General features: G+C 30.8%; 1 protein-coding gene across 1 annotated transcript; it reads right to left on the bottom strand.

The window, feature by feature from the left end:
* Nucleotides 1–5,046: 5,046 nt before the first annotated feature.
* LOC125818390 (NAC transcription factor 32-like) lies at nt 5,047–7,066 on the bottom strand. Its single transcript, XM_049497912.1, has 3 exons — nt 6,892–7,066; nt 5,740–6,020; nt 5,047–5,496 (listed from the first exon to the last, which is right to left on the bottom strand). Exons 1-3 carry the CDS (start codon nt 7,064–7,066, stop codon nt 5,047–5,049), a joined length of 906 nt encoding a protein of 301 aa, XP_049353869.1.
* Between the last annotated feature and the right edge of the window lie 8,673 nt (nt 7,067–15,739).

Below are 15,739 nucleotides of genomic sequence, written 5' to 3' on the forward strand. Positions count from 1 at the left end.
GAAAAATCTGCTGAGTTTTCCCCTAAGTCACCCTTGCTCTTCTTTAAAACATGATAGCAAAATTTTCTATATAAACTTTGATTAACCTCGCTATAGGAACGACGCTGTAGCGGGACCTTTCACTATCGCACGAATTAATTCCACCGCTAATGCGACAAGTCACCCGCTATGGAGGCTTGCACTGATAAAAACTCTAAAATCTATCAAAATATGTTCATTTCGTGACATACCTTTGAACCTTGAAGTTCTGAACCAACTCATTCATGCCAAGTTCGATATCGGGAGTTCTACTCACCTGAATTTACTTTTGAAAAGTTCTATGGACTCCTTAACGTCTTAACTAACAGAAAAAAAAATCCAAGCTTACAAATTTAACTCAATCCTTTTTCGGATTTTCCTAGACCTCACTTTACTCAGATTTCGTCCCAGTCTAGCCTAGCTTGAAATTTTTAACTCACTATTCCAAAAGTTTTTCACCCAATTTCTTTCACTAACCATTCACTCATAATGAAGAGGGAGGTCGTTACAAAAAGAAACAACAATAATACTCCATCTTTTTGTTGTTACCTGTTCAATGTTCCAATAATAGATTTATAATTTTACTTGTCCCCTTTAACATATCAAGAAAATATTTTAATCTTTTTTTTTTTTTCATGTTTTAACCTAAACAATAATTACTTATTCTCCAAATCATTTTCTAATATCTAATACTAAACATCAATTAATAGGGTTAGTGTGATAAAATAGTCATGTCAATAATTATTTTCTTAATGGTGTGCCAAGTCGAAATATGTCAAATAATAGTGAATAGAGGAGGTAATAATGATATTGATGATAAAGAAGTTTAGAGTCACACTCTCTACTAGGAAGAGAGAAAATCGCTTGACTACTTATTAACACTCTATTCTAATCCATGATCTAGAGAATGTAATGTGTCATGCCATGCCATGTGTTATCACTTCTAAAAGTGACAGGATCTTTGTGGACAACATCCCAATTAAGAGTATTCAAGCATTAAAAAGACATCGGAGTGAAATTCCCATTCAATCAACCGATGAAGATATACTCAAAAGGCTTTTCAAGATTTAGATGGCCCTCAATATAGAAGACTTCATTGGGTTAGACAGATATTCACAATTTATCAAACTCCATTTACTCTTAATATCGTCTTAATAAGCTGGTGTAATGAGTCAATTCAATAGATATATATACACACACATTTGTTCGCTTCAAATTTGTAAGAATTTAATCTATGTAACTAACAATTCAGATTATAAGAAAACATACTTGAAGGCTAAAAATATTTTTAAATGCACCAACTAATTAATCAAAGCATCAACATGTAAATAAGTTTATCATTCTTTCCTCCTTTTATCAAGTAATTTCACGTTCTTCTCATCATAGTGATTAACCTACACTTCAAGCTGTTGAAATTTCTCAATTTTAGTCTTGAACCACGCATTGAGGGCTTTGTATTTTTCATCTTGCAATTATTCCTAACAATCTCGCGGCAGTCAATCAAATTTTACCCAAAATTCAAAAATCTAAAGTACTTTAGCATAAAATAATAGCATGCATATCATCATTTATTTGTATATAAATGATTTTTCATTAAAAAAATGAATTCAACCTTTATTCTTAACAAGAAAAAGAAAATTCTCAATTTTTTAACTTCTCTCTAAACCTTCCAATCTCCTTCCTCCCTCTTCACCATTTCTAAAATCCTTTCTTGTGGACTACATTCAACATATGTGTGCATTTGAATTCAAAAAATTCAATCTATAACAAAGAAAAGTAATAAAAATAAATTCTTTACAAAAAGTGAACATATCATTTCAATTACTGTTAATCTTTGCCATAGAGTCAATCTGTCCCTATCAATAGATCTAACATATCTTCATTTGTATTATTTAGTATAATCTTTGCCACTGAATTCACCTTTATCTATCAATAGGAATTGAGATGCATATGAAGAAACCTTCTAAATTTGTTGAAAATATTACTATTTTAATGGTAGATGATAATGCTACTTGTTTTTCCATTGTTGCTATGTTACTCAACAAATGTAACTATCAAAGACATATAAGTATCTTGGTAGTTACATTTATTGAGTATCACAACAAAAACAATTGACAAATCTACCACCAAAATGTTGATAATCAACAAATTGAGAAGACTTTTTCATAGGCGTCTGAACATTGATTGATAGATAAAGGTTACTTTGTGTCAAAGATTATACTAGTTAATAAAAAATGAAGATCTATTAGGTCAAGCTAAAAATGACAATTGTGGCAGGTGTTGTAGATGGTTTGTTCAATGCATAATGGTACAAATTTATAGATATTCACCTCAGACCAAAAAAGAGAAAAAAATAAATATTCCCCTTTCCCCACAATTAAGTGTAAATACATTTTCAAGAAAATCTACATAAAAAAAAATACTTTTCTTAAAAGTTAAGTCAGATTTCTAGATTTTCTTGCCATATTAGAATAGACCACTCATTAATTATATTAGCTTTTTAAGATTCATTTTAGTGATATTGTTACTATAGTTTCAACATCCAGTACTAGATCTTTTGCCTATAGTTATTGTCACCCATTTATCTTCTTTCTCTTTCAGTTTTTTTTTTTTTTTAAAATTGATTTCCTTAATAGGCTTGTAAAAGGTATAACATCGTTGTGAAATACTTGAGACTAGATAGGTATTCCTATTTCTACACACTTTTGGTAAGATTTTAAATTGAACTAGTTAATTATGATAAAAACATAAAGTGACACATGAAATTGTTTCGAATTTTCAAAAAAACACCTTAACTATGTGGACGTCCTATTACCCCACAAAAGTATCAAATATCGTTGTAAAGTGACCATTTTAACCCATTTTCTCCCTGTTTACATTCACGCAAATGATGCGCGTGGATGTGATTTTTTTTTTTCCAAAAACTAATGAAAAGGCTCCACGTGTCATTTCCTTCTCTATTATTTAATTACTTCTTTTTTAAATACTTCATCTTCCCCAATTCTTTCTAAAAGATCAATGGTTGAAGGTTTAAACTCAAAAAAATAAATCATCTTCTCTCTTGAATGAAATCAACCCAAAAAGATAAGAACTTTCTACCTTCTTGTTAATTTTCCGTCGTCGAGATTTAATTTCTTTAAAAATTGAGAAATCAAGTTATCTTTTGTGATTAGATTTTGAGGAAAAACATTCCTATAATGTCAAATACAAATCTCGAATCATATTTGTAATGATGAGAATGAATCGACGTTGTGTGTGATGCGATGCAAACATGAAAACTTACTTTTAACGCAAATTTAGTGGTCAAAGCAATTTTTTTTATGTCTTTTCTCATTTTTAAAAGCTTCTATTTTTTTTTAGAATTTCGTTCCATGAGATGGGTGAGTCTGGAGCATTATTTCATTATGAAAAAATGCCACAAATTAAATCCTAGAAAAATCCCAACCCCCAAAATTTAAAGAAGCTCAACTCTTCATAACAATAGCGGAAAAAATAGACGATTTCAAAAGGCGAAAGCTTGCTTTAGCATCCAGAGGCAAATCACCTCCCAAGAAATTGAAATCATCAATTGAAAAGGTTCTGAAGAAACCCATAAATTGAAAGCAGGGAAAGCGTCCTTTATGGGCAAAGATGTGCCAATATTTTAGTTTTGGGTCAGCATTTTATTAATATTTAATTTAATTTATTAAAAGAGGGTCTCCTATTAGAATTCTTGGGTTGGTGAGAAAATGGGTCAAGATGGTCTCTTTACAACAATATTTATTACTTTTATGGGTAATAGGACACCCACATAATTAAGGTGTCTTTTTTAAAATTTAAGCTAACTTCAAGTGACTTTATTTCTTTTCTCATCACATTTATAAACACTTGCATGATAAAAGGCTTTAATTTGATTGATGGCCGAGTTAAAGTATAGTATGTGGCATTACTTGATAGTGATATTATATTGTTGTAAACAATGGTTCAATAATCAAAATTTGAAGTTTTTTTATAAGATGGTCATACTATATATACTCTTCATTATGTCTCAGATATTGGTAGCAAAGAGGCCAAGATGGCCTATCCCATTATAAATACCCTGCCATCCCTCTGCTTTCTTGCAAATTCTCATCTTTATTCTCTCAATTACTATCATTTATTTATATTAAGTTTTTAATATTAATTTCTGACTTTTGGTTAAAACTGTCTACTACTATTGAGACAATTGATATATTCATTTCATATGTTGATTTATTTAATTTTCACATTGTCATTTTCCCATCCCGCACCTCCCCATCACCTTAATATTTTGTTAGATAACATATAAATACTTCTGAGATGATAGTATTTTTGTTTATCTACTACATATAAAAAAATAAACAAGAAACTCACTTATTTTCGAAAAAAACATATTCTAGGGGTCTAGGTCAAATCCCCAAGTTCTTTATCTTTTATTGCAATTGAGTTTTTCGAGTAGATAAATACTATCCGACTTGAATAATTGAATCGATTCCACTTTAAATTTAATTTCTCGAACTCAAAATGGAGGCTTTCTTTACCAAGAGAGGAACCAACACCAGGTAGTGGGTGGTCCATGATAGTATAGAAATAGGGTAAAAACAATGGAGTCTACGAATTAATTTTTTTTCTTAAATTGAAAGGCATTTGCAAAATAGAATTTTGGCATAATATAAGAAATTTCCTCATTGGTTCCCCTTCAAAACTGATTAAATATATAATAATCAAATAGACAAATCTAAAATGTGATTTTCAATCGTGATAGCCAATAATTTTGATTAGAATAAGTAGAAGCAAATGATAAAAAAAAAAAAAAAGTGTAGAGCAAACGATACAATAGAACGAGACAACTTAATTACTAGTAAAAATGAAACAATACAATGTTCAAACCAATTACAAGGAGGAAATAGCAACACTAATATTCATTCTATATCTAATTTTAAACAAACATTGAAATTAAGCTAATGAACTAGCTATCACTAATTTCTTAATATAAATAGATTTGTCTCGTTAATAACGATCTAATCAAGCTTAATCGTTGGATTGGTTCTGATCTAAATCATCAGTATCGGTGTTACCATAATCATAAGCATTGTTAATCCAATCCAACCAATTGTTGTTGGGTGGATCATAATACATGTTTTCGTGAGGAAATGGTGGTGGAAGGTTCAATCCATAGTTTAATCTTGCTCCATAATGGGAATTATAATTTATGGCAATATTTGGATTATTCTGATGAGTTGGCTGAGATTGTTGTCTACCAACTTCTCCACATGAATTCATATAAGGATAATTCTCTACCTCCGCTGAATTGATAGGATTCCATACCTCCGCTAAATTCATAGGATTCTCGACCTCCGCTAAATTAATAGGATTTTCGACCTCCGCTAAATTCATAGAATCTTCTTGCTCGTGGTCATCTTTAGCTTTGGATGACTTGTCAGCTTTCTTGTAAATCCTACATAGAACCCAATCGTCGAGCTGCAATAACAAAAATGATAATGATAACTATAATTATAGTAAAATGAAAACTACTTAATTAAGTATACCAACACAGTATAATATTTTAATTAGGTTACCTACATGTTAACTAGAAAATAAAACAGATAACATGCTATAAAGATTTGTAAAAATTCTCTAGTAAACCTAATAATAGACCAAACAAGTAGACACTATAGAATTAAATTAAAATAGAAAAAATGAGAGATGAAATAGATAATTTACCCTCATGTCAGATGCATGTGTTTTGATCGTGCGCGATTCATTCACCCTAAATTCGTGCATAATCCAATTTGTTTTATTGCCTTTGGGAGGTTTACCTTCATAGAAAACCAAAGCCTTTCGAAATCCAACTTTAACATTTTTGTGTATAATAGGCTTGTCAGCTCCAGTAGCCTTCCAGTAGCCTGTTCCAGCAGCACGATTTGGCCTTTCACCATTAGGATATTTCCTAGCCCTTGGAGTAAAAAAGTACCATTCCTTTTCTCCCAAGATTGAATAGTTCTCTATTTGATTTGTCAAAAAAAAAAAAAGGGTAAAACAATTAATAGTTTTAAATGAGAAAGTTAAGAAAAGATTATCTATGATTTATATTAGAACTAAAAGAAATAAAAATGATTATGTTTTATTGAATTAATAAGGAATTGTTATAAAAAAAATAGCATAATTCAGTATTGAGCATCAATATCCAAGAGTAACTCAATAATGCAAAATGTAACAATATTATTGAAAGAACTATTTACGAAATTTTTCAAAAATAAATGGAAAAAAAAAGATACAAAAAGAAGTTTATACTAGGCAATTAATTGAGATCTTTTGTTGGAATTACTCTCTTATAGGCAGGGGTGGAGCATTCATCCGAATGAATTCAACGGAAAATATTACTTTTTAAGTATATATAATAGATATTGATTTCTTTTACTAGTTCGTGTGTTTACAATAGATAATTTATTTTTAGATATTTATAAAAAAGGTAAAAAGGGTATGTAAGTAGAAAAGATGTTAGATATGTATAATATAAATCTAAACAATCTTTTAGCAAAGAAAAAAGTAATAATTAAGATTTCGTGTTTAAATGTGATTAGAAAAGATTTCGTGTTTAAATGTGATTAGATCTAATGTCAAAAGAAATAAAAATAAATATGAAGAACATAATAAACAAATCTATGAACTACAAGAAAAGATTTATTTTACATATACATAAACTCTTAACAATTGAAAATTATTAGGCATGAACAAAACAAGACTAAAAGTTAATTCTTCATCATGTAGACAAAAACAACAATAATAATGAAAAATTGTGAATATGAACGAGTAAAACTACAAGAAAAGATTTCTTTAACATATACATAATCGGTAATTAGGAAGAAACAAAACCTGCAAGCTCATGAGGACAATACTTGTAGAGATTAACGTCCTTGATTATGTTGTATGGTAAAAGTTCGTTCATTACTTTTTTCTTGAGATAATGAAGAATAAGTTCTTCATCATGTGGACAAAAACGATAACCTGGTGGATAAACAAAGTTATTATTATCCCTTCTTCCAACCATATTAGGGTTAGGGGAATGAGGAGTACTCACATAACTCCAACTCTTGTTTGACTCCATTGATAGAGGAAAACTGTTTGACAAACAAACTTAATTCATAGACTTCTAATGTTTCACAAACAAACTTATACCTCATGGACTCTTATAATAGACTCCTTAATACTCTAATACGGTTAAAACCAATTATAAAATTCATTTGAATTTCAAAAAAAAATAATTATAAAAATGTTTGAATTTCAAAAAAAAGATAAAGATTAGGTAAAAATATTTAGGAGATATTTTCATCTTATCTAATTACTTAGGTTTTTTATATATTTTAAAGAAAAGAAAATGTGGCTATCTTCTAATTTAAAAAAAAACAGTCGGATCAACTCTTAATTAAATTTGCAAACGATCAACACAGTTTATCATATCGTTTTTACTAATTATCAATCATAAAATTGACCATTAGGGACTTTTAATTAAGATTTAGCTAACATCTAGAACTATTTAAAGTTTAGTTATTTTTAAATGAAAAAAAAAGATCCTTTATTTTCAAATCATTTTTTGGGGAAATTTTGTCATCTGATTTGTGTGTGTTTTATTTTCTTAAAATCAGTCTATTTACAATTTAATTACTTGATATGACTAGTATATATATATATAAAATTTAAAAGTAATTCTTTTTAGATTGTTAAAGTTAAGAAGCCCTGATAATTAGTTAAATATTTAATTAATCTCTTTTCAAAAGTTTTCAATTTCAAAAAAAATTCAAACATTAATTTTGCTAAAATATCAAAGGACCAGGTTTGATCCCTTTTAGGCAAATAAAATTGAGAAAATTTCATAAATAACAAAAGTAATTGACATGCTCTATAGCTATATTTTGCTTGTCGATATACAAACGGGGTAATTTATTATAAAAAAAATTTCATAAATTGTCTACAAATAGGTAGAGTAATCATAAACAAATTCTTCAACAAAAAAAAACCATATACAAATTCTGATTTTATACAATCAGGGATCGAAATATGCAAATTTTAGATTTATACAACCAGAAAACAAATTATACATATTCTGGACTTATACAATTAGAAAACCCAATAGCAAAATTTTACGAAACTATAACTACAGGTTAAAAATAATCAAAATTATAGCTATATTACATAATATACTCTAGATGTTTTCCAATAAAATTCAATACCTAATTTTATTTGGGACGGTCGACGAAAGCATAATTTGTGAAGCTTGGAGATTTAATCGTATATAGACATTTTTCATATGACAATTGCTACGTTGAATGAATTTAGGTGATACTCTTAAAAATTTAAGAGATTTCTTTAGTTATAAAATAAATAATTTACATCATACCAAGAGGAAGTCGGTCGGGAATTAATGCAATGATGAAAAGAAATATAATTTGTAGGGAATATTAATTGAGATGAATTAGGAGTTAATGGGGACTAAGACACTGGTAGTTGTAGTTTGCTCATAAAAGGGTGAACAGTTTTGGCACTGTATTGTTAGAAAAGGGTTATATGTACCTTCGTCATATTTTTTTGATATATTTTCCCCTGTAATTCAATTTTAGATACATATTTATTCTGGGACTATTAAATCGCATGTCCCCACTTTTATTAAATTAAATTAAAAGAAAATATTAAGTGAAAAAAAATATAAATATCCATGTAGACGTACCCCATAGGCATCACATAGGATAATAAAAGTGGGGACATGAGACTTATCAGTCCAATGGTAAATATGTACCTAAAATTTTATGGCAGGGGCAAATATTTTTATAAAATTATGACAAAGGGTAAATATGACCATTTTCTAAAAGTACAGAGACAAATATAACCCTTTTCCGATTAACCAATAAAACTAATGATCAATAACAAAAAAAGAAAAAGAAAATGAAGATTATCATTATATAACATTGTAGAAGCATATAAGAGGAGTTAAAAAGTTAGAACTCTATTTCGACTCAAATTCCATTTATATTTAAATTCACTTTATCATAATAATTTCTTAAAAGAGGATATTTTTAATTTCTCTTTCGTATCCTTATTCTTTATAAAATACAATGCACATTTTCTTCAAACGTGAATTGAAAAAAATACTTGAAAATCAATGAAATATTTTTTTCACACGCTTTTTTTTTTTTTTTTTTTTTTATCTTCTTTTCTTTCTTTTGTTTGTTTCTTATTTTCTCCAAAAAAAAACAACTAACATAAATTAAAAGCACGTGTAAGATATTTAAATTCAAAACATGATTAGATAAAATTAGTCGTGGAAGTTTTTACCACTATTGCTAATTTGCTATTATTAGGGTTGTGGTTGTTTTTGTTGTTGTTATTATTAACGAGACTTACCAGTCCAATGATAAATATGTACCTAAAATTTTATGGCAGGGGTAAATATTTTAAAACAAATATGACAAAGGGTAAGTATCACCATTTTCTAAGAGTACAGAGATAAATATGACCCTTTTCCGATTCACCAATAAAACTAATGATCAATAACAAAAAAAGAAAAAGAAAATGAAGATTATCATTATATAACATTGTAGAAGTATATAAGAGAAGTTAAAAAGTTAGAACTCTATTTCAACTCAAATTCCATTTATATTTAAATTCACTTTATCATAATAATTTATTAAAAGAGGATATTTTTAATTTCTCTTTCGTATCCTTATTCTTTATAAAATACAATGCACATTTTCTTCAAACGTGAATTGAAAAAAATACTTGAAAATCAATGAAATATTTTTTTCACACGCTTTTTTTCTTTTTTTTCATTTATCTTCTTTTCTTTCTTTTGTTTGTTTCTTATTTTCTCGAAAAAAAACAACTAACATAAATTAAAAGCACGTGTAAGATATTTAAATTCAAAATTAAAAAATTGCTTTTAATATTTTTTTTAAATATACGTATTTTTTCAAAAATAATTAAAAGTGAAAAGATAAGAAATTAATGAGTTTAAAGGGAGGAGAATTTAAATATTTTACAAAAAAAAAAGATGAAAATAATTAAATATATTTAAGTTTTACTGTTAATAATGATGTGTATTAACTAATTTCAAAATTTCCAATTAAAAAATGACATTTGTCTGATATTGATTAAAATTTCTCATATATTTTGCCTCTCACTTACTTCCAAGAGAGTGAACACATTCTCAATGCTGCGCCAACACAAAAGAAGAAGAAAAAGTATAGAAAATGTGTTTGGGGGGGGGGGGGGGGGGGGGATGAGACCCTAGTTATGTTAAGGTGTTGTCACGACCTGAGCCTACACCCTGGATGTGGCCGGCACTCGAGAACCATTGATGGTCCCCAAGTGAACCCTCATCCTGACTGACTACAAGTGGAAGACTAATTCAAGCATACAAAGCTTAAAACTGAATAAAAATTCATGAAACTTAAATACAAAGCTTTAACCCAAAAGAAAACTCTAAATAATATAATATATTCAACTCGCCCCAAAATGGGAAACTTAAGTCTTTAAAAACATTTAACAAAATAAATGAATAGACTTTTGAAACTCTATTGTTTATCTATGAAGCCTCTAAATGACAAAGATGGAAGTCGGGCGAGACCCACGACTTCCTAACAACTTATTTAACGGAAAGCTAAATGAAATATTCTGAAAGCAAGGAGGCTCACCGTAACTAGCTCGAACTACATGTGGTATCAACGAAGCTCTTGTTGATGACCCTGAATACCTGTATCTGTATCATGAAAGGATGCAGGCCAAATGGCTCAGTACGTGGAATGTACGAGCATGTAAGGGAAATTCTAAAACAAAAACATAAGCTTGAACTTGATAAAAAAAAAGGAAACATACTTACCTCTTTTCAAACTTACTCAACTCAAGGAATACTCAAGGAAAAACTACTCAACTTACTCAACTTAGAAGTACTCAAGGATAAGATACTTAACTCAGAGATTAGATACTCAACTCTGGATACTCAACTCAATATAAAACAACAATACACATGTAATATATGTAAAACTCTTAAAACAATAGAAATTAACTCAGTGTATTAAAGAATACAATAACAACTCAATTTATATAATAAAATATAATATAACTCTGTGGGAGTTTCTCTAACCGACAACCATCACTATGAGCCTAAGTGGTGATACAACGTCTTGCCCACACTGCTAGAACTGTCCTATACTTTGTCATCATATAGGACGTCTTAACTAAGTGGATCCACTAGTATATGCTAAAAAGCACTAAGGAATCATATAAAAAGTGTGATCCTTTCTACCCATGATGGCTACATGGTTTATGGAGGTCTGAGTTATCTGAACTCAAACTCGTCCCCATATTGGTGCTCAATACTACTCCCAAAATACTCAGCTCATATGTTTAAAGACATAACTTTTTCTTTGATTTGAGATAATTACTCAAAAATCTTTCTCTTAAAAGAGATGGTACTCAAACTTCTCAAAACTCTTTTAGAAATCTCAGTTTCCTCTCATCTTTAAATGTGAAAACATTTACTCTTGGGAATACTTAATCACCATATATCATTTTAAAGAAAATTAACTTTACTCTTACTCTTTACTCAATTCAAAGCTTAAGTCTTAAAACAAAGTTAAAACGTTTATAAGAGACTTCTCAAAATATGGTTCATGCCGAATTATGGACATGAACGACGCAATGCAATAACCATAGATAGAACTCAATTGGGACTCAAGAACTTCAATGATACTACTCATCTCTAGATTGCTCGACTCATAGGGTTCATGCGGAATTATGGGCATCAACAACTCAACTCAAGGACTTCATGGGTAACATGTAATAGTCCCATGATTAGAAATATAAACTCAAAAGGAATTAGGAACTCAATACTCAAGACTTAGAACTTGAAGATACTACTCCTCTCAAAGGTACTCAACTGATGGAGTTCATGCGGAAGTTATGGGCATGAACGACTCGACTCAAGGGTCAAAATATCAATAAGGAAATCAAGTACTCGACACTTCTCATTCTTATACTTACTTACTCAAAACTTAACTCAAATCGATAAGGGATCTCAAATGATTCACAATTGAACTCAAAGGCTTCCTTGAACTCTACTCTTAACTCTCTCTTGAATGTGAATTATGAATTCAAGAGTAATGATTCATGATATGAAGGGTCTCGTAATGACAAAATAAACTCATGAATATATTCTCCTCACTCTCATACTCACTTGCTCGAGTCTTGAAACAAGTTATTAGAAATTGTAAAAGACTCCTCAAAGGAATCAAAGGGACTTTCTCAAAAATGTTTGAGAGAACTCTCAAGACTTGACTCTCAACTCTTCCTTGAATGTGATTTATGAATTCAAGGTTGCAATTTGTGATAGCAAAGATCTCGTGATGTTTAGGAGTGTTTTTAGATAGTTAAACATGAAAAATGATCAAGAAATCACTGTCTAGAAGCAAGTCTGTGACGCCGAGATGCATTTTAATATTTGATCACGAATTAACTTTTGAGGCAGAGAGGTTCATGACCTCTCCGCAACGCGAAGAAATTTCTGTGAAAGGGGAAGGCAGGTCTGCGACGTGGAGCAAGGTGCCAGATTCGCCTGACTTTTTCCTTCTTCGTTTTCTAACTCTAATTCGCCTAAATTCGATTATTTTACTCAACTTCTCTTTAGATTCAGATACCCAACCTATGTAAATAAGAATCTACTCATAAACAACTCTACAATTGACATGATTTCCTCAAGAACTCAACAATCCCATCATAACTCAAGAACGACAACCAATTCCAAGAACACAATTCAAGATCATCAAACTTTCAACTTTCTACAACGAATTTTGCTGAAATAATCATGATTGGCGTGTGGGTGAACAAACCCAACACTATGAAAGCTTACATACCTGAAAGAACCATCTTCTTGAAGCAACTTGAAGGAAAATCTTGAAAGATAAACCCTTGCCTTAGCGTTTCTTGAATTCCTTGAGCGAAGAATTTTTGGAGTGGATGAGAGTTTGATTTATGAAAATAGATTTTCTACATGTTTAGGGCAATTTAGATAACCTCCTAAGGGTTTTTAGAACTAAAATACCCTTAAAGAAATAAATTAAATGAGCTGGGAGTCGGAATAATTTTTCACTAGGCAGTGAGGTCCGTATTGGCTCCGTAACGCGAAGCCATCGCACAACTGCTGCCAGGTTTGGGCGTCGTTAGTAAATCAGTCATCAATTTTTACTTAGAGCTTGAAATTTAGCAAACTCGGTGGCATTGGAAATAGGACTCGAAGGGCTTTAATTTTCCATCTTGTAGCTTACCTAACTCATTTTGTACTAGGAGTTATGGTCGTTTGAAGTTAACTCAAAACTTAGAAGAACTAGGAATGACTTGAATGCTTTTCTCTTTAGTTCTTCTTGGAACTCAAGGTGCTACATCTAGTGACCTTAACACTCAAGAAAATTTAAATTCCTTGGTGAAAACTTACTCACTACAAAGGATGGTTCGAGACTTAGCTCAAAATTTTCTGGGGTGTTACAAGTGTGTCGCTGAAATTTTGGATATAGTTTGAGAGGATCGAGGGGGGAGCTTACTTGTGCCTTATTTAAAAAAAATAAACTTTGACCTCCCAAAAGTTTGGCCAAACAGGCTATAAGGCCTCATTTGTTTTCAGATAAAACGTCTTAATGTGAATGCACATTTGAATATTAAGGTATGCATTATTATTTACATGTCTGAGTCTTAATACACATCTAAATATTAAGATCTAAATTCTTAATAATTTAGACTGTTTGTTTTTTTGAATATCTAAATGTATAAGATTTGCCTTTATTTAAACATTAATAAATATAAAAATTAATATTATAGTAAATTAATTTACTAGTATATCGATAAAATAAAAAAGTTATATGCCGATGGATAGCAATAATGGTTATGAATGTCAATTAGGGATGATGTTAGCTAATGATTGTGGTGTAGAAACAGTTAGCGGTTATTGTGTTGACAGTATTAGTTGATGGTGGTAGTAATTAGTGTTGGTGGCTAATAGTTGTGGTGGATAAAAATAATAGGTGGTGGTGGTGGTGATGGTGAATGACAACCAATGATACTTCAAGACCTACTGATGTTGTAGCAGTACCACATATGGTGCAACCTATAGCTGCCTGTGAGTCAACCGATATCTCAACTACAACAACAATCTACAGCTCAGCCAACAAGGAGGTCAACTAGAAGGATTCATCCACCATGTTGGATGACGGAGTTTGTCTCTCTAACTATTGATAATAATGCACCTTATGCACTATCAAATTAAATATCTTATGATCATGTTCATCCTAAGTATGGTGCATTCATATCTGTTATGTCTAGTGTTACTGAACCCTCTACGTATGCAGAAGCTATTAAAGACAAGCAATGGGTTGAAGCCATGAAAGTTGAAGTAGATGCATTACAACAAAACAACACATGGGACATAGTACCACTACCACATGACAAGACCTCAATTGGCTGCAAATGGGTTTACAAAATTAAGTACAAAGCTAATAGGGAGATAGAAAGATACAAGGCCAGACTTGTAGCAAAAGGCTACAGTCAACAAGAAGGAATAGATTATCAAGAGACATTCAGTCCAGTAATAAAAATGGTAACAGTCAGATCCATATTGTCTATTGCTGCCGCTAGAAAATGGCACATACATCAAATGGATGTATACAATGCCTTCCTTCAAGGTGACCTACATGATGAAATATACATGGACTTGCCACAAGGATTTCAAAGTCAGGGGGGATTGAGACAAGTATGTAGACTTAAGAAATCCTTATATGGACTGAAACAAGCACCACGACAGTGGAATGCAAAGTTAGCAGAAGCGCTATTGAGGTTCAACTTTGTGCAGAGCCAATATGACCATTCTTTATATACCAACAAGACAGAAAAGGGATTCACAAGTGTGTTGGTTTATGTAGATGATATGATTATCACCGGAAACAACTTACAACTGATCAAAGAAACAAAAATTACTTTACATTCAGCTTTCAAAATGAAGGATTTGGGTGAACTAAAGTACTTCTTAAGAATAGAGTTCGCAAGAGTTGAATCAATAATCGTAATGCATCAAAGAAAGTATGCATTGAAATTGATCTCAGAAACGGGACTCAGTGGTGCAAGGCCAGCCCACCTATAGACAATAACACCAAACTGACTACTAAAGAATATGATCAACACTTGAAGAAGAAGACAAAAGAATCAAGTGCTGAAGCAGTAGATGAAGTGATAGAGAATCAGGCAAGATATCAGAGATTAATCGGAAAATTGTTGTATTTAACTGTAATAAAACCTGACATAGCATATAGTGTGCAAACACTTAGCCAATTTCTATAACAACCAAAAAGATCACACATGGAAGCAACTCTCAGAATAGTCAGGTATCTCAAACAACAACCTGGCCTAGGAATTCTCTTGTCTAGTAACAAGAAAGATACAATCTCAACATTTTGTGATGCTGACTGGGCGTCATGCTCCTTCACAAGAAGATCAGTTACAGGATTCATTATAAAACTAGGTGATTCACTCATCTCATTGAAGTCAAAGAAGCAAAATACGATTTCAAGAAGCTCAGTAGATGTTGAATACAAAAGCATGACAACTACAGTGTCTGAACTAACTTGGTTAACTGGATTAATAAAGGATCTTGGAGTGCAACTACAACTATTAGTATGCATTTACAGTG

The sequence above is a fragment of the Solanum verrucosum genome, unplaced genomic scaffold, assembly GCF_900185275.1.
Source record: "Solanum verrucosum unplaced genomic scaffold, falcon-dt-bn FXZP01000253.1, whole genome shotgun sequence".
NCBI lineage: Eukaryota > Viridiplantae > Streptophyta > Magnoliopsida > Solanales > Solanaceae > Solanum > Solanum verrucosum.